At 52.6% G+C, this 21,040-nt stretch overlaps 4 protein-coding genes across 17 annotated transcripts; 1 reads left to right on the top strand and 3 right to left on the bottom strand.

Annotated features, from left to right (window-relative positions):
• The first annotated feature begins 245 nt into the window (after nt 1–245).
• Nucleotides 246–2,641, top strand: WBP1 (WW domain binding protein 1). Of its 2 annotated transcripts, XM_005662439.4 has the most exons (5): nt 246–458; nt 785–886; nt 1,402–1,504; nt 1,624–1,800; nt 1,971–2,641. In XM_005662439.4, the coding sequence occupies exons 1-5, from the start codon at nt 390–392 to the stop codon at nt 2,429–2,431; spliced, it is 912 nt and encodes a 303-aa protein (XP_005662496.1). In that variant the 5' UTR covers nt 246–389; the 3' UTR covers nt 2,432–2,641. The 2 variants fall into 2 exon arrangements, with proteins under 2 accessions (XP_005662496.1, XP_003354806.1); XM_003354758.4 differs by lacking the exon at nt 785–886.
• A 155-nt stretch (nt 2,642–2,796) lies between these two features.
• On the bottom strand, nt 2,797–6,569 carry MOGS (mannosyl-oligosaccharide glucosidase). Of its 2 annotated transcripts, XM_003124990.4 has the most exons (4): nt 6,076–6,569; nt 5,662–5,888; nt 4,988–5,184; nt 2,797–4,751 (listed from the first exon to the last, which is right to left on the bottom strand). In XM_003124990.4, exons 1-4 carry the CDS (start codon nt 6,425–6,427, stop codon nt 3,008–3,010), a joined length of 2,520 nt encoding a protein of 839 aa, XP_003125038.1. In that variant the 5' UTR covers nt 6,428–6,569; the 3' UTR covers nt 2,797–3,007. The 2 variants fall into 2 exon arrangements, with proteins under 2 accessions (XP_003125038.1, XP_084874987.1); XM_085018861.1 differs by lacking the exon at nt 5,662–5,888.
• Nucleotides 6,570–11,208: 4,639 nt separating this feature from the next.
• On the bottom strand, nt 11,209–12,388 carry MRPL53 (mitochondrial ribosomal protein L53). The gene is made up of 3 exons (XM_085018882.1): nt 12,287–12,388; nt 12,075–12,187; nt 11,209–11,982 (listed from the first exon to the last, which is right to left on the bottom strand). Exons 1-3 carry the CDS (start codon nt 12,376–12,378, stop codon nt 11,849–11,851), a joined length of 339 nt encoding a protein of 112 aa, XP_084875008.1. The 5' UTR covers nt 12,379–12,388; the 3' UTR covers nt 11,209–11,848.
• A 431-nt stretch (nt 12,389–12,819) lies between these two features.
• On the bottom strand, nt 12,820–20,978 carry CCDC142 (coiled-coil domain containing 142). 12 transcript variants are annotated; one of them, XM_085018863.1, is made up of 9 exons: nt 19,776–20,978; nt 19,380–19,466; nt 19,151–19,300; nt 18,885–19,015; nt 18,701–18,814; nt 14,479–14,593; nt 14,122–14,299; nt 13,797–13,996; nt 12,820–13,685 (listed from the first exon to the last, which is right to left on the bottom strand). In XM_085018863.1, exons 1-9 carry the CDS (start codon nt 20,848–20,850, stop codon nt 13,540–13,542), a joined length of 2,196 nt encoding a protein of 731 aa, XP_084874989.1. In that variant the 5' UTR covers nt 20,851–20,978; the 3' UTR covers nt 12,820–13,539. The 12 variants fall into 12 exon arrangements, with proteins under 12 accessions (XP_084874989.1, XP_020942992.1, XP_084874991.1 ...); XM_021087333.2 differs by having other exon boundaries at nt 12,820–13,656; XM_085018865.1 differs by having other exon boundaries at nt 12,820–13,656; nt 13,797–13,989.
• Between the last annotated feature and the right edge of the window lie 62 nt (nt 20,979–21,040).

The following is a 21,040-nucleotide window of genomic DNA, read 5'->3' as shown; positions in this document are numbered from 1 at the left end:
CTGATAACTCAAAGCCGGTTCTGTTGTTCACATTGGCTGTCGTCGCTGTCACTCAGGGCCATGGGTCGAATCTTACCCCGCTCTTTGTCTGTGCAAGCGCTTGTCGTCTGGGAGAGTGGCGGAGGCGCTGCTGTAGATTGGTCACAGGGATAAGCCTGTGATCGTTCCCATTGGCTGGTCTGTCGAAGGGTGACGCGGATTGGTAGGACGGAACAACCTAGGTGCTAGTTGGCAGAGCTCTCGCTGGATGGAATCTCCGGTCGGGGAGTGATGGTGGCGGCAGAGAAGATGGGCCGGGCAGGGACCATGGCGGTGGCAGCAGAGGTGGCAGGGGCGGGGCAGCTGGCAGTAGAGGAGGCTGTGGTTTTCAGGGGGCTGTAGGTGGAGGCATGGCTCGTGCCAGCGGCGGGAACGGAAGCGAGGAGGCCTGGGGGGCACTTCGAGTGCCGCAACAGCAGGTATCCCAACAGCTCCAAAAACCTATCGCGACAGCCATTTATTTCTTTTTCCTGTTTCCTTGTCCCTTCCTTTTGTGGGGTGGGGAGGAACTCACGGAGACAAAGGTACTGTGAAGTTCCCAGATATGCCCCTTCCACTCTTTGTCTAAACTTTAACATAGACGCAGTTGACTTTGCCTGCAGCTTCATAAACCCCATCTCTTGGCTGCAGTGGAAGTTTGCAGTGGCACTCCAGTGACCAGGGGCATAGCGAGGCCCCAGGGAAGCTCCCTCTGTCTTGCAACAGTTATTTGTGATGTTTTTCTGTGTGCCTATTGTCACAACAGAGTCCAGCAGCGTCTTCTCTTGAGGGAGCAATTTGGAGAAGAGCTGGAGCCCAGACTCGCGCCCTGGATGCCATCATTTATCATCCACAGCATTCCCCTCTGGTTGGGAGCCCTGTCCTGGGTCTCACACTGCCCTCCACCCCCTACCCTAGGAAGCCTGAGACCCAGGGTGGAAAAATCCCTCTTGGGGGTGGAGACTGGCAGACTATGGGGAATGAGGAAAACATTTTAGCTTTGGAAACTACCTTAAACCCTTTACCCGTTGTCTTGAGACTTTAAGATAGCTCAGACTGTCTTCTGACTTCTACCAAAACACTCCCTTAGCAGCAAACACCCCAGGGAGTCAGACGTGTGTATGAAAAAAGTCTCCTATGTGCAGAGCTGAAATCTACCCCTCGGAATGTCCACCACTTGCAGCTTATTCTCTAGACTGATTCTTGCTATTCCAAATCCTCTTCTATGCTGGCAGCCCTTCAGATATTTGACACTTGACTATCCCCCGCCCCATAGATTACTCCATTGACAGGGTGGGATTGTGTTTGTATATGTAGGGGGTGGGGGTGGACAGTGCCTTGGGCTGGAATCTCCCTTGGCTCCAAGTGCCTCCTTGCTCCCAGCTTCGAGAGCTGTGCCCAGGAGTGAACAACCAGCCCTACCTCTGTGAGAGTGGTCACTGCTGCGGGGAGACCGGCTGCTGCACCTACTACTATGAGCTCTGGTGTGAGTCTCTAAGGGGGCTCTCCTCGGGTCCTTCTGTCCACCTGCCTTTGGACCTCAGCCTTCAAGGACGCTTCTCTGCATGGGCGGTGTCTAAGACTCTCCTTCCTCACCTCCTGCAGGGTTCTGGCTCCTCTGGACTGTCCTCATTCTCTTTAGCTGCTGCTGCGCCTTCCGCCATCGACGGGCTAAACTCCGGCTGCAGCAACAGCAGCGGCAGCGTGAGATCAACTTGTTGGCCTACCACGGGGCATGCCATGGGGCTGGTCCTGCCCCTGCTGGCTCACTGCTTGACCTTCGTGAGTGACCTGAGGCTCTGGGATCACTCCAGGGACCCCTCCCAAGCCAGGACCCTGACTCATCCCACATTCCCTTTTCAAACATTTCAGGACACACTGTTCCCTAATAGGAAAGAGACCATCATCCCACCCCTGGTTGCCTCCAGCCAATCTGCCATTCTTTCCTGCAGGCCTCCTCAGCGCCTTCAAACCCCCAGCCTATGAGGATGTGGTTCACCGCCCCGGCACACCACCACCTCCTTACACTGCAGCCTCAGGCTGCCCCTCGACAGCTTCCAGTGAATGCACTTGCTCCTCCTCTGCTTCTAGCTGCCCTGCCCACCGCGAGGGAACAAATGTGGAAGGTGTTTCCTCCCACCAGAGTACCCCCCTTCATCAGGAGGGTGAGCCTGGGGCAGGGGTGAGCCCTGCCCCCACACCCCCCTCCTGCCGCTATCGCCGCCTCACTGGTGACTCAGGTATTGAGCTCTGCCCTTGTCCTGACTCCAGTGAAGGTGAGCCAGCCGAGGAGGCTAGGGCTGGTGCCACCCCACCAGACGTGGAGGGACAGTCTCCTTGTGCACCGCCCCTAAATCCCATCCCCCAGGTCTCTCCCCTGGGGCTGGCTTCCAGTGAGGGGGACATCCCTTAAGCAGCTCTGGGAGGGTGGGTGGGTTGCTTGCCCACCAGAAATAACCCTGTTCCCAACGCCCTGAGTTTTCCTCGGCCTCTTTCTGCCCTCCTGGAATCTGAAAGGGCTGGAGTCCTGAGGGGAGGGGCAGTGTTTGGGGGACTGTGCTAGCTCTACCCCCCCAAGACATACACAGAAGCCTTTGATCTCATTAAAGAGATGTGAACCAGCTGCTTGCGGATTTGGGTGGACTAGTGCTCGACTCGCTGCATTGCACTTGACCTGACTAGATTTGGAGGACTCAATGGCCACTTTTTCCACGGGCTCTGAAGGGCTGGACTGAGCTAAGACCTCTTGGTGAGGCAAAGCCGGCGAAACCAATAGAGTTGAGTATGGTTTTCCAATTTATTTAGAAAAATAGACTCTTAAGTTCACATTCACCCCAGGGCTATGTGGGATGACAGTAAGGAGACCCCTGAGATGAGCTGAGGAGGGTTTGAAGCATTGGTATCTGAGGGCTGGGGGCAGAAGCAAGAGACCGTGTCCCTCTAGTCCAGAGAGGAACAAGGGGTCTGGCTCCCCTCCCATCCTCCCACTTCAGTAGTCTTCAGCCATGACCAGTAGGACAAGGCTGGTCCAGCCCTGGAAGGGGCGGCAGCCCATGCCCCGCCCATCCCGGTCACTGTACTGCTCCCACAGGAACCCCGTGGCCTGGTATTGCCGCCACACGTTGCCCACCAGATTGGCACGCAGCTCTCTATGGAGCTTGGCTGCACGGGCCTGGTAGGGGCCCTCCAGATGCCCATAGTGGTGAAGGGCCCCCAAGGCCAGGTAGTTGATATTGAGCCACACAGCACCCCGCCAGTAGGGAGGGTCATGCTCTGAATTGCGCTGGCTGTAAAAGGGGCTGGATGCTGCGAGGGAGCGCAAACCAAAGGGGCTCCAGAGATGACGGCTGTCAGCTAGAACATCCAGCAGGGGCCCAAGGCGGGATGAGTTGGGGTCCAGCAGCCGCAGCAGAAAGGGAAAAAGGCTGACATAGCCCAAGGCATCCACATATTGTAAGTGAGGGTGGGGCCGGCCCACCACTCGCACCATCCCCTGGGGAGGCCGAGGCTTCAGCTGCACTGCTTTTGTGTGGTTCCCAAAGTCTGCAAAGACTCCTAGCTCTGGAGCCCAGTGCAGCTCATCCAGGCTCTCCTCAGCTTCCAGTGAGACAGCCAATGGGCCCAGCTCTGCAGCTGCCTCAGCCTCTCCCAGCTGCTCTGCCAGCCGCATCAACACACGGGCACCCAGTGCCACCCAGCATCGCAGGTCCAGGTGCCGCTCAGTAGCTGAAGGGTGTGAAGCCCGGGGATAGTCATCCAGCCCTGAAGGCAGCGTCTTGGGGTTCAGTAAGGTTGGCAAGGCTGGGTCCCGGCCCCGCCAGCGGTAAGAGAGTGGTACCGGCCCTGCCTGGCTCTGATGAAGCCAGGAGAACCAGGCATGCAGGCGGGGGAAGGCCCTGCGAAGGAAGGCAAGGTCGGCAGGGTCACCACCCTCTAGCATGTGGGCTACAGGCAAAAGCAGGGTTGGGGGGTTGGCGTGGGCGGTCCGTTGCACCAGGAACTCTGGGGGCACCCGGGCTCGGGCCTCATCCCCCAGTATCTGCTCCCGCCCAATCCAACCGTCAGCATTGAGCAGCCCCAGCCAGTGGCCTAGGGCCTCCCGGGTGAGTCTGGGATCCCACCGCTGGACCACCAGCTGGTGAAAGCCCTCATCCCAAAGGAAGCCTCGCGGGAAGAATGACCGGGAGGGCACTGCTGTGAAGAGAGGGACAGGTGGAAAGAGGACTGGGTCCACCTTCTGCTCAGACCCTGCAACCCCCACGTCTGGCAACACCAGACCCTGTCCATAGAAGTAGCCAATACCACCAAGAAGGCCACTGAGGGCAGCCTGGCCCAAAGCCTGCTCCTCAGGGCTCAGGCCCTTCTCCTTTAGCCGGAAGGTCTTCTCAAAGCGCTTTCTAAAGGTTTCAGCATGGCTTTCCAGGGCCTGGGTCAGCAGACTGCCTGCCAGCTGCTTCAAGGCTTGACTTCCTCCTGCCCGGGCACTGCCTGATTCAAACACGAACTCCACGGAAAAGGGGACTTTCAGTGTCACCTGTTGTATCAAGAATTGCCCTTGTCCCTGTCGTTGCCCACTTGGGCCTCTGTCTTCCCACTTCAGAGATCCTGGCAAGCCGAGGTAGCGTTCAGGGGAGGCCCCTGGGGGCCGATGCTGAAACCAGCTATTTAGACGACTCTTCACCATCTCTGTCAGCAAGGGGAGTCCTGGGTTGGAGGACCAGAAGACATTGTAGCTTAAAAGGAAAAAAATAAATAGGAAATATTACTCAGGAGGAAGTAGTGTGGGGGCTGTAAAGAAATATGTGGTCAGGAGTCGGGACAGGAAGGTCTTGGCAATGCAGGGAACATGGATCCTGGTGAGAAGGGAAATAACTGGTGGAAAGAAGACAGAGTGGGGGTGATAGAAATCAGGCTAAGTCAGCATCCATTCCACCCTTACCACCACCCCACCCTCTCTTCCCCCAGTTACCTGCCATACTTGGGGGTGGTATCCCCTGGACTGGTTGGTGCCAGAAGTGTAAAGCGGAAGTCACCAAGCTCACTGGTGTGCCCACTGATGAACTTCAACTGCCCCTTGGCCCCAACCTCTGGCACTAGGACTTCCTTGCCATCTGTTACCACATAGAAGAACAGGGACACCAAAGGGAGGGCAGACGTACCTGAGGCCTGGGTGACCAAGGAGGATAGAAAACACAGCATTAGGTGAGCAGTCTCGCCCCTGAGAATCAGCCTTAGTAAGGGAAAGGGACACCAGGCAAAAGCAACCTAGTAAACAATGTAACATTTGGCAGTGTTGAGAGTCACTGAGGGTGAGCACCAGGGGGATGAGAGAAAGCTTTGCACAGGGTTCTCTGGGAAATAATAGTACTTTTGTGCCATGGACTATGCTGAAAACTCTGCATGTCATTTCCTTTAATTCTTACAATCCTGGGAGTTAGGTGCTGTTTTGGTTTCCATTTTACAGACAAGAAAACCAAGGCTTAGAGACAGTAACAAGAGATGGTCATACAGGCAACAGATTCAAACCAGGCAGCAGGACTCAGAGCCCCTGCTATTAACCCCCACTTTATCCCGTTTTTGCTGGCAGCAAAGGAAGGGTGGAGGGAGGCTGGGTTGGGGGAAGGGTGTCCTGCGGGCCCTGACCTGAGGCTCTACAGTCACTCTCCAGCTCCAGTCCCCTCCGTGCTGACCCCCAGGCCTCTTGACGAACTCAGTGGTGAGCCTTAAGGCCCCATCCTGGATGTGTTGCCGCCCGAAGGAGACACCGTCGTGGAACTCCCAGCCATAGGGACCCACGCCGTCCCCCTGCTCACACGTGTGCCTGAGCTTAGGGGTCCCTGGGGTGGTGCCTTGCTGCGCCCACATCAGTCCTGGGGGTAGAAGGGCCACGTAAGTCAAAGAGCATGCAGAGGACCTATCCCTCTGGGTCGCTGAGAACTCCAGGGTTATCCCTCTTCGTAAGTCTCCTGATCCGCTCCTCACCACCCTGGCTCTGGCGCGAAGCTGGGGCGCCCAGATTAAGTGCCCGCGTGCCTGCCCGCCCCAGGTCCAGGTTACCGGTGAGGAGGGGCTGCGGGCTGCGGGTCTTCATGCCGAAGTAGACGTGAGGGCGGTAGGTCCCCCAGAAGAGGTCCGGAGCTACAGAAGGGCTGGAAGAGTCGGGAGGCAGCGCCGGGGACGCGGAGTGCAGCGTGACCGCCCGCCGCACACGGTGCCAAGCCAGCAGCCAGGATCCCGACAGGCCCAGGACCAGAGATAGGACCAGGACCGCCAGAGCCACCCCCCGAACTGCGCCGCGGGCGCTGCCGCCTCGGCCATCCCGTCGCGCGGGGCCGCCTCGAGCCGCCCTCTCAGCGGTCCGCGCTCCGTCCGCCGGCGCCCCGCGGCGCCGCCTCTCGCCCCGAGCCATCCTGGCACGGAGGTCAGGGTCGAGGGCGCCCAGAGAAGCGGCAACGGAGCCGGGGTCCTGCCTCGCCTCCGCTCCCGCGCCGCGCCGGGCGACCACTGATCTGTCAGCGGCACCTGCCGGCCGGTGCCTCCCGCTCCGCTTCCTTCTCTCGCCGGAAGTCCCGCCCCGCCACGTCAGGCTGAGCCCCACAGCCCGGAACTGCCATCCCCGGAGTGGGCCCGCTGGGCCGCCTTCACTGATGGGCGATTATCTGGCGTTGTCATGGAGTTCACAGGCTAGTAGGAAAAACCAATCTCGCATTTCTTTTTTTTTTTCTTTTAATAACGACTGTATATTAAGAGCCTGAGACGCTATCCTGAGTGTTTTACATTTAACTGTTCCTACAAAAACAAAAACGAAACACCTTGGGAGTTTCCCTTATGGCTCAGTGGGTTAAGAACCTGGCATGAGAGGATGCGGGTTCGATCCTTGGCCTCAATCAGTGGGTTAAGCGTCTGGCGCCCAGTAGGTCCCAGATGCGTCTTGGATGGGTGTTGATGTGGCTGTGGTGTACCTCTGCAGCTGCAGCTCTGATTCAACCCCTAGCCTAGGAATTTACATCTGCCACAGTTGCAGCCTTAAAAACAAAACAAAAACATTTAACTGCTCCCCACATCACCCCTCTCAGGTGGCAGAAAACTGGCTTAGAAAGTTCAAGTGGAGTTCCCGTCGTGGCGCAGTGGTTAACGAATCCGACTAGGAACCATGAGATTGCGGGTTCAATCCCTGGCCTTGCTCAGTGGGTTAAGGATCCGGCGTTGCCTTGAGCTGTGGTGTAGGTTGCAGACACGGCTCTTGGATCCCGAGTTGCTGTGGCTCTGGCGTAGGCCGGTGACTACAGCTCTGATTCGACCCCTAGCCTGGGAAATATGCCGCAGGAAGTGGCCTTCGAAAAGGCAAAAAGACAAAAAAAAAAAAGTTCAAATAACTTGGCCCTGGCCACAGAGCTAGGAAGTGTTTAGCTTGGAGCTTAGCTATAACTGAATCAGGCTGCATCATATAGTCCACACCCATGCCTTCTTGCCTAATGGAGTGTTCCCAGGAAGAAGCCTAAGAACTGTTCCAGCAGTGTCTCTAAGCGTCCCTGTGACTTTAGATAGGTAGTATCTCCACACAGTCTAGAATTAATTATCTAGATGAACCCTAAAAGGACCATAGTGGTGATGCATGTACTTCCCACCCCCACCCCCTTTTCTACAATCCAGGAAGCAAAGGTAATTTTATATCCAGGTCAGGGAAGGCTGTAGGAAGTAGGTAGCAAGGAGGCAGCGTCTGCACCTCACACTGGCCAAGAAGTGTCAACATTACCTTTTTTTTTTTTTTTTTTTTGTCTTTTTGCCTTTTCTAGGGCTGCACCGGCAGCATGTGGAGGTTCCCAGGCTAGGGGTGTAATCAGAGCTGTAGCCACCGGCCTATGTCAGAGCCACAGCAACATGGGATCCGAGTGGAGCCTGCGACCTACACCACAGCTCACAGCAATGCTGGATCCTTAACTCACTGAGCAAGGCCAGGGATCAAACCTGAAACCTCATGGTTACTCTGTTCCCACTGCTCCACGATGGGAACTCCTGAACATTACATTTGATGGTGGTTCATAGATGCAACTCAGATTCATAGTTACTTATTTCTCACCAACAGTTCAACATAAAAGATATTTTCAGGAATTCCTGCTGTGGCACAATGGAATCAGCAGTGCCTCTTCAATGCCAGGACGCTGACTTAATCCCTGGCCTGGGACAGTGAATTAAAGGATCCTGAGTTGCCACAGCTGTGGCACAGGTTGCAACTGCACCTCCCATCCGATCCTTGGCCTGGAAACTCATATGCTGAAGGGTGGCCAAAAAATATTTTTCATAAAATACAAATTCCTCTTAAAAAACCCTACTCTACACCTTTATGCTCTTCTAGCTACTATCATGCCTCCCATCAAACTCTAATTATATAAAATTAACACTTCATGCCGTGTGCCTGCTTCTTCTATAATCTGATTTCTGGCCCCACTTTCCACTGGTAGACTTTTGTTTTGTTTTGTCTTTTTAGGGCTGTACCCACGGCATATGGAAGTTCCCATCCTAGGGGTTCAATCAGAGCTATAGCTACCAGCCTATACTACAGCTCACAGCAATGACGGATCCTTAACCCACTGAGCAAGGCCACGGGTGGAACCTTTGTCCTCATGGATACTAGTCAGATTCATTTCCCCTGAGCCACAACAGGAACTCCCCTTGTAGGCTTTTTCTCATTTAAAAATCACCTTCTGACCAAACCCAATGTTTGGTCCTGTCTTTCTTGCTACCATTGCACCTGGTCCACATCTATATTGTAGCACTTAGTACACACCTGAGTTTCCTCATTTATCTTTATCTCAGTGATAATCCGTTATAGTCACAAGGTTGATACTAAATATTTGCACGCTCTGTATCAGGCACTATGCAAGGTTTTGGGGACACAGAGAAAACAGCTCCAACCTCAAGTTCACATTCCAGAAGCACAGTGCAAGCACTCAATCCATGTTTACAGCAATGTTTGAACCATCCCTATTTTTACAGATGAGGAGAATGGTTAAGTCTAGCCAGAGATAAAAGCCGGTTAAGCCTATACCCAGGGAACTCAAATCTAGGTTGTCAGAATCCTTTTGTCTATAGCATAAGGGATCTTAGATACTAACACTCATTATGCTCACCCAGGGTTCTAGGTAGTTCATTCAATCCTCTCAACAGTCCTATGAGGTAGGTACTATTATCTCCATTTTACAAATGAGGAAACAGGCCTTGAGAGACTAAGTAATGTGTTCAAAGTTACATTCCTATTTAAGGGAAAAGCTAGGATTTCAACCCCAAGTATTTTATTTATTTATTTATTTATTTTTGTCATGGCTGTGGCATGCAGAAGTTCCCAGGCCAGGGATCAAACTCGAGTCACAGTAGTGACAACACTGAATCCTTAACTGCTAGGCCACCAGGGATCTCCTTCATTCTGGTTTTTCACTATACTCTACTGTCTCCTGATCATTTTCTTTCTTTTTTTTTTTTTTCAGGGCCACACCAGTAGCATATGCAAGTTCCCAGGCGAGGGGTTGAATTGGAGTTGCAGCTGCCAGCCTACACCACAGCCACAGCAGTTTTCATTCTTTTAAGCAGAGAAGCAGTACAGTGATGCAGTAGGAAGAAATGTATTTGGCAAAGTGCACAGAAGCCAGTGTCTAGAAATTCTTTTTTTTTTTTTTTTTTTTTTTGTCTTTTTGCCATTTCTAGGGCCGCTCCCATGGCATATGGAGGTTCCCAGGCTAGGAACCTCTGGCCTACTCCAAAGCCACATCAACGCGGGATCCAAGCCGCGTCTGCAACCTACACCACAGCTCACAGCAACACCGGATCATTAACCCACTGAGCAAGGCCAGGGACCGAACCTGCAACCTCATGGTTCCTAGTCGGATTCGTTAACCACTGCGCCACAACGGGAACTCCTAGAAATTCTTGATTGCCTACCTGAACATTGTGAAGTTTTGCTTTAAACCTGTGACAATCAATTTTTCCCTACAATTCATGATAAGAAATAACTCTATACTGCAACCAGATACATACAGATAGACACATACATACATACTTTATGTAATATATATTTAAGGATATAACCATAATTATATGCTTAAAACTTGGGGGAGTTCCTGTTGTGGCTCAGCAGAAATGAATCTGACTTGTATCCATGACGATGCAAGTTCCATCTCTGGCATCGCTCAGTGGGTTAAGGATCCGGCATTGCCATAAGCTCTGGCATAGGCCAGTGAATATAGCTCCTATTCAACCTCTGGCCTGGGAACCTCCATATGCTGCAAGTGCAGCCTTAAAAAGACCAAAAAACAAAAACAAAAACCTTGGATTGCTTAGGATTTCCCATTGTGGTTCAGCAGTAACAAACCTGACTAGTATCCATGAGGATTCAGGTTCGATCCCTGGCCTTGCTCAGTGGGTTAAGGATCCGGCGATGCTGTGGGCTATGGTGTAGGCTGCAGACGCAGCTCAGTTCTGGTGTGGCTGTGGCTGTGGCTGTGGTGTAGGCCGGCAACTCTAGCTCCAATTCAACCCCTAGCCTGAGAGCTTACTTATCCCACATATTCGGCTCTAAAAAACAGCAAAAACAAACAAACCCTTGTTGCTTAAAGAATACTTCCCATTACATGTGCCATGCAATCTGATACTTTTTATTCTATTTTACTTTGTTTTTAAAGGCTGATTTAACCCCCTAAAATGATTTCGTGGTCAACAGTAAGGGTGCTAACCTGGTATGAGAAACACTTAGGCAATATTCTCTGAAACAAGTGGTAGTAAGACATAATACCAGCAATGAGCTTTGGAAAGATAGAAGTGGTTAGAAAAAAGGAGACCAGGTGGGAGAATACAACAATAATACAGGAGAATGAATGGGAATGGAGAGAAATTTCAGGAGTTTTCGTTTAAGACAGAACATTCTGAACTTACTCACTGAATATGCAGGGAAAGGAAGACGACACAACCAGTGATAATACTGTGGTTTCTAGCTCAAACAGCTGAACAGATGAAGTGTCTTTTAAAGTAATGAGGAAATCAAGGGAGGAGGCAACTATAGTTGAACCTTAAACAATGGGGGTGGGGGTGAGGATAAGGGGCCCAACCCTTCCACAGAGTTGAGAATGGGGGGGGGGGGGGTAACTTTACAGTCAGCATCGATAGTTCCACAACCAAGATTCAAAGAACCACCGATCATGTAGTACTGTAGTGCATGTTTATTGTAAAAACAGGCCTATAAGAGGACTTGTGCAGTTCAAACCACCGTTGTTCAAGGGTCAACAGTACAAAGTATGTAAGATTATCAGTTCCTTTTTGGACCAAGCATGTTGCTGGAATTAGGAGCAATTTGAGATTAGAGCCAAACAGAAATGCAGTTTAACCCAAGAGGTTATGAGAGAAGATGAGATGCTCTAAAAATAAAGAGAAAAAAGAGAGTAGTACACTTTTATGGTTAAGAGAAGAAAAAGGACCCGAGAGGAAAAGAAGTTCCACAACGGAGTGAATTAGCGTGGCAGCTGCTACTAAGATGGAAAGACGAGGACTGAGAAAACAGCAACGGAAATAAGAGGTGCCTTGAGCAGTGGTGGGAAAAGCCAAACTCAAAAGGGTTACACAGTGATAAAGCTAAGAAAGCAAAATAAATTCAAGTTTGTCCAGGCCCCTCCCCATCTTCTCTCGACCCAGAAACACTGGTTGGATTTGTAGTCACAGGCCTTAATTTTTTCGGTGCTCCGCGGCCCTTCAGATAGTGATTTGAGTAATTAAGTTCTTCTTAGATAAATGTCCTTAGCAGTCTCAGATTAAAATCTGCTTGTTGGTGGTCTCTTCCGCGCTGTCAGCGCCCGGTACTGGCGCTGGGCTTGTCCCCGCTCCCCGCCGCGCCCCTGGCCTGGATGTGGGAGGCGAAGGCAGTGAGCATCTCCTGGGCGGTGAGGTGAGCGCCGCGCATAATCAGGCGATGCCCATCTCCTGAGGAAGAAGCAGACGAGTCAGGAACTGGGAGGGCAGCGGGGCCGGGGCCGAGGGCGCGGGAATCCCGCCCGACTCCCCACCCGGCGCACCGAACAGCACGTCCACGCAGGGCTCGGAGCCGTCGTGCCTCACGTCCGCAATCACCGAGCAGTTGAGGTTGGTGCAGCGGACCTTCTCGCTGCTCACCGCCTGCAGGAAGGTCCTGCGGGGAGAAAACGACGTGAGCGCCGAGCCGAGGGAGCCAGACCCCCGGCGGGAGGAAGGCGCGCCCCTTCGCGCCCGCACTCCCTCCCCTTCGTACCTCGTAGACTCCACATTCTTCTCGAAGGGGCAGAATTGAACCCGAACCTGCTTGACAGCGCGCAGTCCGAGCCGAGCCAAGGCCGCCGCCATGGTGACCTCCGCTCCGGAAGGACTCGTGCGGGCGGAAGTGTCGCTACTGCGAGACGCGGTGGGCGGCCGACTTCCACCGACCCGCCCTCTGTGGAGGGCAGATTCTCCAGCCGAGAGGAGGAGGCACAGGGTTTCGCGCGGGGGAGGGTCAAAGAACTCGGGCAGTAACTACTACCTGTCATTAATAGCACTCTTATACCACGGTGAAGACAATAAATAGCGCAAACCTGTTTGCACCTGGCCCCAGTAACATGTCTTCTACAGCCTTTTCTCCTCTGTACCCTGCTGTGCCAGACCTAGATTAACATTGTCTTCAAGGGCTGGTGCCTTCCAAGGAAAGGGCACTACCACGGCAGGGATCATAAACCTACCAGGGGGTAAACCCCACTCAGGTAACTAAAGATTAAATATGTGGAACGCTGGGTAACCAAAGCTTACATGTGAAGGTCCTTAAATGTTTAATGTTTTTAAAAATAGTAATGGGGAGGGGAGTACAGGGTAATACAATACAGCCTGTGGTACTGACTTAGGTATAGAAATTCCTTTTCCACCTCTATGGTTCTTGATGAATTAACTTTGTAGTAGTGTCCCAGCCTCTCTTGTGTTTAACCTGGCTCCTAGGACTTAAGAGGAAGTGGCATCTAGGCTGCCTGCTTTCTACTGCTTTTTCTCTTTCCCTTTCCCTGGGATTCAAGTCTAAAGACTTTCTCCCAGCGTCTAGCCCCCTATGACCAGTATCTACTCTGAGATGTCTTCACTGATAGGGATCTGAGCCTGAGCCACTCAAGGGTGCTGACCGCTAGGTCCCAAGCTGTGGTTATGCTGTTTACTCTGAATTCCAGGCACTGGAGTGATCTTGGATTCTTAGCTTTTTAAGTCCAGGCTCTGTATAGCTTGTGGTTCTCAAGTATCCTTTCTTCCAAGCTGCCAATTAGGCTTTTTTTTAAGAAGCATTTCTAAATGTCTGGGCTTTTTCAGACAGAGATGGGAGTTCTGACTTTCTGGCTTCTGATGTGGCTCCTTAGGATTCAGAACTGGCCCCCAGGCAGGAAAGAAAAGATAAGTGCCAGCGGGGATGCTGGTGCTGCCTCAGGGCAAGCCAGGCCTGCTGATTTCCTACCAGGTAAGCCTCAGGGCTGGGTCCCCCTCCCCACAGTGTGCTTAGCAGCTGAGGTGTCTGGGCTGGGGTTGCTCCAGGCCGAAGAGGGGGCTCCAAGCTCTCCAGACTGTTGAGGCTGCTGCTGGGCAATTCCATGGTCTGGACCTCATTACATGCACCTGGTAAGGCAGGAGTGGAAGGCAGGTGGCTGGCAGGGGGACAGTGAAGCCAGAGCAATGATGAGGATGGGGATTGGGGCACATAAAGTAATGAGCTAGGGGCAAGGGAGCCTGGAGTTGGGTCAGGGAGAGCAACTCACAGCAACACAGAGGCCTCCTGTGGATTTGAGTCTTGGGCAGAGGCTGCTGCAACAGACACAGCAGGGCTCCATCCAGCTGCTGGAAGATGCTGAGCATGAGCAGAGTCTGACGAAGTTCTGGGGACAGGCCCCACTGCTCCTCCTCCAGCAACGCCCGGACAACTCCAAAGTCTTGTCTGAGCTGCAGTGCCCCCTGCAGGCTGAAGGTCAAGGTACAATGTGGCCACCTGACCCTGCTGCCTTTTCAAACTGCTCTACCCTACCTATACCCTCCCCTTTCCCAGTTCCATTCATTCCCCCTGCCACTGCCTCCTTTTCTCCCCACCTGAACCGGATCTCATGGGTGAGGATGTGGTCAAGCCAGGCACCCAGGATGGCAGTCAGCGCCTGGCTGAGGGCGGGGGCCTGGGCTTGAGGTGGCAGTCCTTGCAATCCTTGCAGCACCGGCTCCAGTACTCTGCGGACCACCAACCCAGCATACTCACTAGGAATGCTGGGAAGTTCTGCAGAGAGAGAAGAGAAAGGACAGGACATGAGGTCAGGAGCTCTCTAAATCTCCTAATGGTGTATTTGGGGGAAGGTGAGGACAAGGATGGAGACAGAGGAGTGGAGCCAGGGTTTGGAGGGGTCAAGACATGACCTTTGGGAAGCCTGGAAGGGAATGCTGGGGATGAGAAATTACCAGGACAGAGACGATGCCGCCAGTACCGACCCCGTGGCATGTGGAGTTCAAAATCCTGTGAGGCTTGTTTACGACATTCTTGAAAAAAGAGACTTAGTGACTCTTCAGGCAGGAGCTGTGGGGGATAAGGGGAAAGTAAAAGCCTATCTCTGAGGGACTTGTCAAGTTATATGCTCTTCTATTTTTTTTCCCCCCAAAAAAGGGCCACACTCACAGCATTTGGAAGTTCCCAGGCTAGGGGTCAAATCAGAGTTGCAGCTGCTGGCCTACATCACAGCTACAGCAACATGGGATCTGAGCCGTGTCTGTGACCTACACCCCAGCTCATGGCAACACCGAATCCTTAACCCACTGAGTGAGGCCAGGGATGGAGCCCACATCCTCATGGATACTAGTTGGGTTTGTTACCACTGAGCCACGACGGGAACTCTGTCAAGTTTTATGCTCTTCTAAATCTGAGGTGTTTAATGCATTCATATGCGTTGGAATTGTATGTATAATTGTATGGGCTTGGGCATTTTCTTAGGAGAGATGCTCTAGCTTTCATTGGTTTTTCCAAAACATCTGGATCCAGAAAAGATTATGGACAGTTGCCCTAGGATTACCCTTCTCTCTCTCCTCAGAGGAGAGGAATTCTCCAGGTTAATTTATTCCACCAGAATGTTAATAGGAAAAAGAGAGGGAGACACCTTTACCACCACCAGTGTCCAAAAGCAAATGCGAGAGAGAAAGGTCTACATGACCTGCAGACAGGCAGAGGCTGAAAATACAAAAGGGAATTGTAGGATCATCTGTCTATCATCTATAAAAGGAAAGCGAGAACCATGTACACCAGGAGCAATGACTAACTTTCTGAGATTCAGGAACCTTCGGAATGTCCTTACACTGAATATTCTTTATAGCCACTTCCATTTCTCCAGAGCATGGCAACCCACAAAGCAAAAAAAAAATGCCCATGTGCGGGTTTGGTTTCTTTGGTTTGATAGCTTTTGTTTTTGGAGACGGAGAAAACAGAAAAAAGAGGGCCCTCTACAGCCCATCTTGGAGAAGAATCCCAAGAAGTAGGGTATATAGTAGCAGGTCTAAGAAAAGGTGGTGCCTGGGAGCCTGAAGGGAGGAAGGGACCTGGAGGGGGCCACACTTGGTGGGGGAGAGCCCATGTGGCCCCGATACCTAGCCTGACAATGGCCTATCGAAATCCAAACTCTTCTTCTCTTATCCCCCAAACCAGAATCTCTTTCTTCCTAATATATGGTAAAGAAATGACCCTTTTGTCAACTGACATGTGTTAGAAAATTCTACAGTCAACACTAAGGAAATAGAAGTCCCACCATGGGACAGCCTTTTTCTCTGGGTTGTTACAGTCTGGCTATGGAGAATATTCAGATCTGATTCTTCTTTTTCATCCCAGTGCTGAAAGCAGTGGAATGCCCACAGCAGATGCCCAAGAGTGCAAGCACCAGGCAGAGGAGCAAGGCATGAAACTGCTTTGGACAGTGTTGGGTCACAAGGTGAGCACAGTGTCCCTGCCCCTTTTGGTCTGTTCTCAACTGCCAAGAGCTGGATCCTTCTCATGTCCCCTCCCTTCTATCCTGTCCATTAGCTGGATCAAACTCTATCAATGTCTTTTTTTTTTTTTTTTTTGTCTTTTTAGGGCTGCACCCACAGCTTTTGGAGGTTCCAAGGCTAGGGGTCAACTCAGAGCTGTAGCTGCCTGCCGACACCAGAGCCACAGCAACTTGGAGCTGTAGCCACCAACCTGTGCCAGAGCCACAGCAATGCAGGATCTGAGCCGAGTCTGCAACCTACACCACAGCTTACGGCAACACTGGATCCTTAAACCACTGAGTGAGGCCAGGGATTGAACCTGCATCCTCATGGATGCTAGCCGGGTTCATTAACTGCTGAGCCACAACAGGAACTCCCACTCTGTCACTGTCTTCACTGCTCCCTTCCTGCTCTTACAGTGACTCCGTGTCACTTACGAGGTAAAGTCCAAAATCTATGGGTTGGTGTTCAGTGCCATTCACAATTTGATAACAACCTCTTCACTCCTTCACAAGCCTCCACACCCCCTGACCCCCAACACACACCTGGGAGGGGTAGGTGAATGCTCATGTGTACATAACACACACACAGACACACGTAAACACAATGACCTGCTTTGGTCAGGCCATTTCCTCACTATTCCCCCAAGGAACTATGAACTGCCCGCCTCCAGTAACCACTGCTATTTCTCTGAAGCTGCCCAGCCACCAGCTTGAGCCATAGGCCCTGTGAGGAGCTTCTGTTACCACATGTCTATCATGGCCTTCCATCCTCAGAGCTCCCACAGCCATCACTGTCCACCCTACTCATGAGGAGTCTGTGCTGGGACATGTTGATTTGTAAGAGGCAGCAGACAATTGAGGTGGAAATGTCCAACAGGTATATGCAGGTGGTAGGTTAGGGCTAAACTGTGGGGGTGCACAGCACCAAGGCGGAGTGCAGACGGACAATGAGCTGAAGGACAAGGACTGAACTCTACTGCCATGTCCCTATTCAGGGCAAAGAGGAGACAGTTGGGCAGGAAGAGAAAACAAAATGCAGAGAGACATAATCCATTGTAGGAACAGATATTGTGTAAAATACAGAAAAATTAAAACAGAAGTAGGAGTGGCTCAGTGGAAATGCATCTGACTAGTATCCATGAGGTCACAGTTCCGATCCCTGGCCTTGCTTAGTGGGTTAAGGATCCAGTGTTGCTGTGAGTTGTGGTGTAGGTCGAAGACGAGGCTCAAATCTGGAGTTGCTGTGGCTGTGGCATAGACCAGCAGCTACAGCTCTGATTCAGCCCCTGGCCTGGGAACCTCCATGTACCGCAGGTGCGGCCCTAAAAAGACCAAAAAAAAAAAAAAAAAAGGAAATATAATAGTTTAATTCATAAGTTTGGAAGAAAATAAGAAAATATTAACCGAAATAGCCAAGGGAAGATCAAAACACCCTGGAATAGGGATCAGAAGTCAGGGTGGGGAGGCAATTAAAGCGCTATTTTTTTCATGAGAAACTTTCTAAAATAATATTTTTTCAGTTTTAAAATACAAAAATAAGAAGTTCCCATGGCTCAGTGGTTAACGAATCCGACTAGGAACCAGGAGGTTGGGGGTTCGATCCCTGGCCTCACTCAGTGGGTTAAAGATCCAGTGTTGCCCTGAGCTGTGGTGTAGGTTGCAGACGAAGCTCAGATCTGGTGTGGCTGTGGCTGTGGCGTAGGCTGGCAGCTACAGCTCCGATTGGACCCCTAGCCTGGGAACCTCCATATGCCTCCGGTGTGGCCGTAGAAAACACAAGACAAAAAGACTAAATAAATAAATAAAATACAAAAATAAAAACACATACTACACTTTTAGAAGAAGAGAAACAGTGTTATCAAAAACTAGTAAGGAAAAGGAAGAAAAAAATCAATCACCTATCTCGCATTTTCTCTATAAAATATACCTCAAAGTAACCAAATTACTTGAGAGCAAGTTTCACTTTATAAGAGCAATCCAACTAGTAATGAAGAAATGATAGAACTAGAATATCAATTGCTCCCCCTAATGAAATAATGGATATAGACAATGATCATCAATCATCTGTGGCAATTAACATCACAAAATGAGAGTCTGGGATTTCCTGTCATGGCTCAGCAGTTAATGAATCTGACTAGCATCCGTGAGGATGCAGGTTCGATCCCTGGCCTTGCTCAGTGGGTTAAGGATTTGACATTGCCGTGAGCTATGGCATAGGTCGAAGACAAGGCTTGGATCCTGCTTTGCTGTGGCTGTGGTGTAGGCCAGCAGCTGCAGCTCTGATTTGACCCCTAGCCGGGGAACCTCCAGATGCCATGGGTGCGGCCCTAAAAAAAAAAAAAAAAAAAAAAAAAAAAAACCAAAAAACCAAAAAACCTAAATGAGAGTCTGACATGTGGGTTAGGGGTGGGATATATAAATGAAATAAAATTGACCATGAGTCGATAATTATTAAAGCCTCAGTGGTAGGAATATGACAGCCCATTACACTCTTCTCTCTACCGTTGTGTATGTTTGAAATTGTCCATAATGAAGAGAGAACAAAAAGTGAAGAGCAAGAAAATATAAATTTAGCAGAGATTCCAAGGCACTGAGATGTTCCATCACCACCACAACAACCACCCCACCAACCCCAAAAAGCTGGCCACTGTCAGGTCCCCTGCTCTCCTCACCTGGATCTGTGCAGTCAGCTTCTGGATCTCCAGGCCCAGCTGCTGCTCCACCTCCAGGGCCAAGCTTTCCTCTGAGGCCAGGCTAGACAAAGCTTCTGCCTCATGCAATAGAGGCTTTGGCAGAAACGGAGTGAGATCTGAGCCCAGCCCAGGATGCTCCCCTCCCCGTTCCCTAGCTACTCACTGGTAAGTCCTTCTGGATCAGGAGCAGGAAGGAACCTGGAGTCCATGCTGCCAGATACTGCTGAGCTCTGCCCCAAAACCAGAGCACAGTGGTCTGCAGGGTACAGAGCCCCAGGGCAAGGGGTGCAGGACCTGGGGAGGGGAGGGACAGAGTATCTGAAGGACCATGGAACACCTCTGGGAGGAGGCAAGCTACAGAAGAGAATGGAGGAACCGGAGGATAGCCTCCACTGCTCCTACCCTCCCATCCCCAGCACCTTGTCTCACCTGGAGGCTGGTAGAGAGGCAGCCCAGATCTGGGTTCTCGAAGGGCATCCAAGAGAGGAGGGAAGAGCTTTTGCAAAAGTTCAGTGGTATGAGAGGATGAAGGAAGGCTGCTCTGATTTCCACTAGCAGATCCCAAGGCCTGGCAGAAGCCTGAAGATGAAGGGGTACGGTTTGACAAGGAACGGACGATCTGGGGCTTGTGTCACTGCCACAACTCCTTCCTTCTCACCTTGATCCCAGCTCCAGATAAGAGACTGATGAATTAGGTTGCCACACAAAGAATCCAGCTCCTTCTCACACTCCTGAGGCAGTGATGCTGGTGAGAGATATGACTCTGGAGCCTGAAAACAAGGCCTCTCTTTTCCACAATCACTGCCCACTCAATGATGGGGGAAGAGAGGAGGCTTCTCCCAAGACTGGAAGTTGCCATGGAAAGCAAGACTGCTTTGAAACCCCAGAAGCAATGGCCTGAACACCCCCCACACACACCAGGGGGAGGAGAGATGGAGTGGGGGATGTTCATTCTAATGGGCTTGTTTTGGTTGTTAGGCGTCAGGTGAGTGAAGTGAATAAAGAAGAAAGAGACCCCAGCCTTCCCAAACGCCCACCCGGACCCATCACTCACCCCGACCGAGTGCCTGCCTCAGCTGTTGTGCCACTGCCCTGGGGTCCCTCCAGGGTCCTAGACATAGGTCCAGACTCTGAGCACAGGCTGCCCACAGAAAAGTCCAGTACTGGCTCCACAGGGCTCCAGCCCCTCCAAGCCCCAGTCCACTGCTGGCTGAGCCTGCCACGCCCCCCATCAGGCCCAGTAGACCTGGCAGCAGCTCCCGCTCCTCATGGCACCGCCTCCGGAGCTGGTCCTCCAAGCCAGATCCCTTGAGCGCCTCATCTAGCCATCCTGCCACCTGGCAACCCCGTTCCCCCGTCAGGAGGCGGAGCACACGGGCGGGGGGGAAAGGGCGCGCTGCCCCGGGAACGTGGCTCAAGGCTTTTCCCTGCAGGTGGTGGTAGGCGGGAAGTGCCAGCAGCAGGTCGGCGAGTTGGGACGATAAGCCTCGGCTGGCAGGCGCCCGGCCCAGAGCCCGAAGCTGCATCTCGATGGTAGCATCCAGGCGCTGGGCTGCTAGTCCGACGAGGCGCGCCAGGAGTTGCGACGCGGGGGTCTCCCGAAGGCTGCTTCTCAGGACAGCCCCTCCAGAAGGGTGCGGCAACACGTCCCGGCACAGCTGAGGCAAGCGACCGGGGCCAGGGGATGGAGCGCCGGGACTCAGGATCCTCAGGAGGCGCACGGCAGCCTGTAGGTGGCGGGCGCAGTCCCGGGCTTGGAGGAGCTGTTCCCGCTCGCGGTGCAGCCGCAGCAACACCGCCCGGCGACGCTGCAGCGCAGGAGGGATCGGGACGCCAGCTGCCAGCTCCTGCCCCCAGTCCGCGGCGCCAGCATCGCTGTGCTCTCCTGCGTCCTCCCGCGTTGGCGCTGCCCACCACGGCTGCCCTCCCGGAGCTACGGTGGGTCGTGGGTCTAGGCAGGGGATGCTCCCGGCAACGGGCAACTCGGGCCAGCCACAAACGTCCCCGCGGAGAACTCCCGCCCGCTTTTTCTGCCACTGCTCCTCCCCAACGCCCCGAGACTGCGCCCCCAACGGTGGCACGTTAGCTAGCGGAGGCAGAAGGCCACCAGCTCGAGACGCCTGGGCCATGAGACGCCGTGTCCGGAACGAACCGAACGATTCCCACCTTCCCTCATTACCCAACGCCCGCGGCAGCCGCGGCTCCGCCCGGTCCCCAGAGCCGTCATCCCTGGCCCGGCAGCCGCCGGGACCGTAATGGACTCTCTCGCGCTCCGTAATCGGAGGCTTCTGCCCCCAACAAAGATGGCCGCCCACCCCG

The sequence above is a fragment of the Sus scrofa genome, chromosome 3, assembly GCF_054392235.1.
Source record: "Sus scrofa isolate SSC_HxYL_T2T_F1_AM1 chromosome 3, Sscrofa_HxYL_maternal_Yorkshire_Landrace_v2.0, whole genome shotgun sequence".
Lineage (NCBI taxonomy): Eukaryota > Metazoa > Chordata > Mammalia > Artiodactyla > Suidae > Sus > Sus scrofa.
The sequence above is the reverse complement of the archived record's forward strand: the minus strand, read 5'-3'. Positions and strand labels throughout refer to the sequence as shown.

What these genes read in the sequence shown, in the direction of transcription:
- MRPL53 (XM_085018882.1), bottom strand. Translation starts at nt 12,378, where the DNA reads ATGGCGGCGGCCTTGGCTCGGCTCGGACTGCGCGCTGTCAAGCAGGTT. An exon ending in AAGAATGTGGAGTCTACGAG is followed by an intron (nt 12,188 to 12,286) that starts GTACGAAGGGGA and finishes TTCTCCCCGCAG; the next exon opens with GACCTTCCTGCAGGCGGTGA. An exon ending in CTGCGTGGACGTGCTGTTCG is followed by an intron (nt 11,983 to 12,074) that starts GTGCGCCGGGTG and finishes CTTCTTCCTCAG; the next exon opens with GAGATGGGCATCGCCTGATT.
- MOGS (XM_003124990.4), bottom strand. Translation starts at nt 6,427, where the DNA reads ATGGCTCGGGGCGAGAGGCGGCGCCGCGGGGCGCCGGCGGACGGAGCG. An exon ending in GAGTGACTGTAGAGCCTCAG is followed by an intron (nt 5,185 to 5,661) that starts GTCAGGGCCCGC and finishes TTGGTCACCCAG; the next exon opens with GCCTCAGGTACGTCTGCCCT. An exon ending in ACCACCCCCAAGTATGGCAG is followed by an intron (nt 4,752 to 4,987) that starts GTAACTGGGGGA and finishes TTTCCTTTTAAG; the next exon opens with CTACAATGTCTTCTGGTCCT.
- CCDC142 (XM_021087333.2), bottom strand. Translation starts at nt 20,850, where the DNA reads ATGGCCCAGGCGTCTCGAGCTGGTGGCCTTCTGCCTCCGCTAGCTAAC. An exon ending in GCCTCTCTACCAGCCTCCAG is followed by an intron (nt 19,016 to 19,150) that starts GTGAGACAAGGT and finishes TCCCCTCCCCAG; the next exon opens with GTCCTGCACCCCTTGCCCTG. An exon ending in ACCCATGAGATCCGGTTCAG is followed by an intron (nt 13,997 to 14,121) that starts GTGGGGAGAAAA and finishes CTTGACCTTCAG; the next exon opens with CCTGCAGGGGGCACTGCAGC.
- WBP1 (XM_005662439.4), top strand. Translation starts at nt 390, where the DNA reads ATGGCTCGTGCCAGCGGCGGGAACGGAAGCGAGGAGGCCTGGGGGGCA. An exon ending in TTCGAGTGCCGCAACAGCAG is followed by an intron (nt 459 to 784) that starts GTATCCCAACAG and finishes TTGTCACAACAG; the next exon opens with AGTCCAGCAGCGTCTTCTCT. An exon ending in ATCCACAGCATTCCCCTCTG is followed by an intron (nt 887 to 1,401) that starts GTTGGGAGCCCT and finishes CCTTGCTCCCAG; the next exon opens with CTTCGAGAGCTGTGCCCAGG.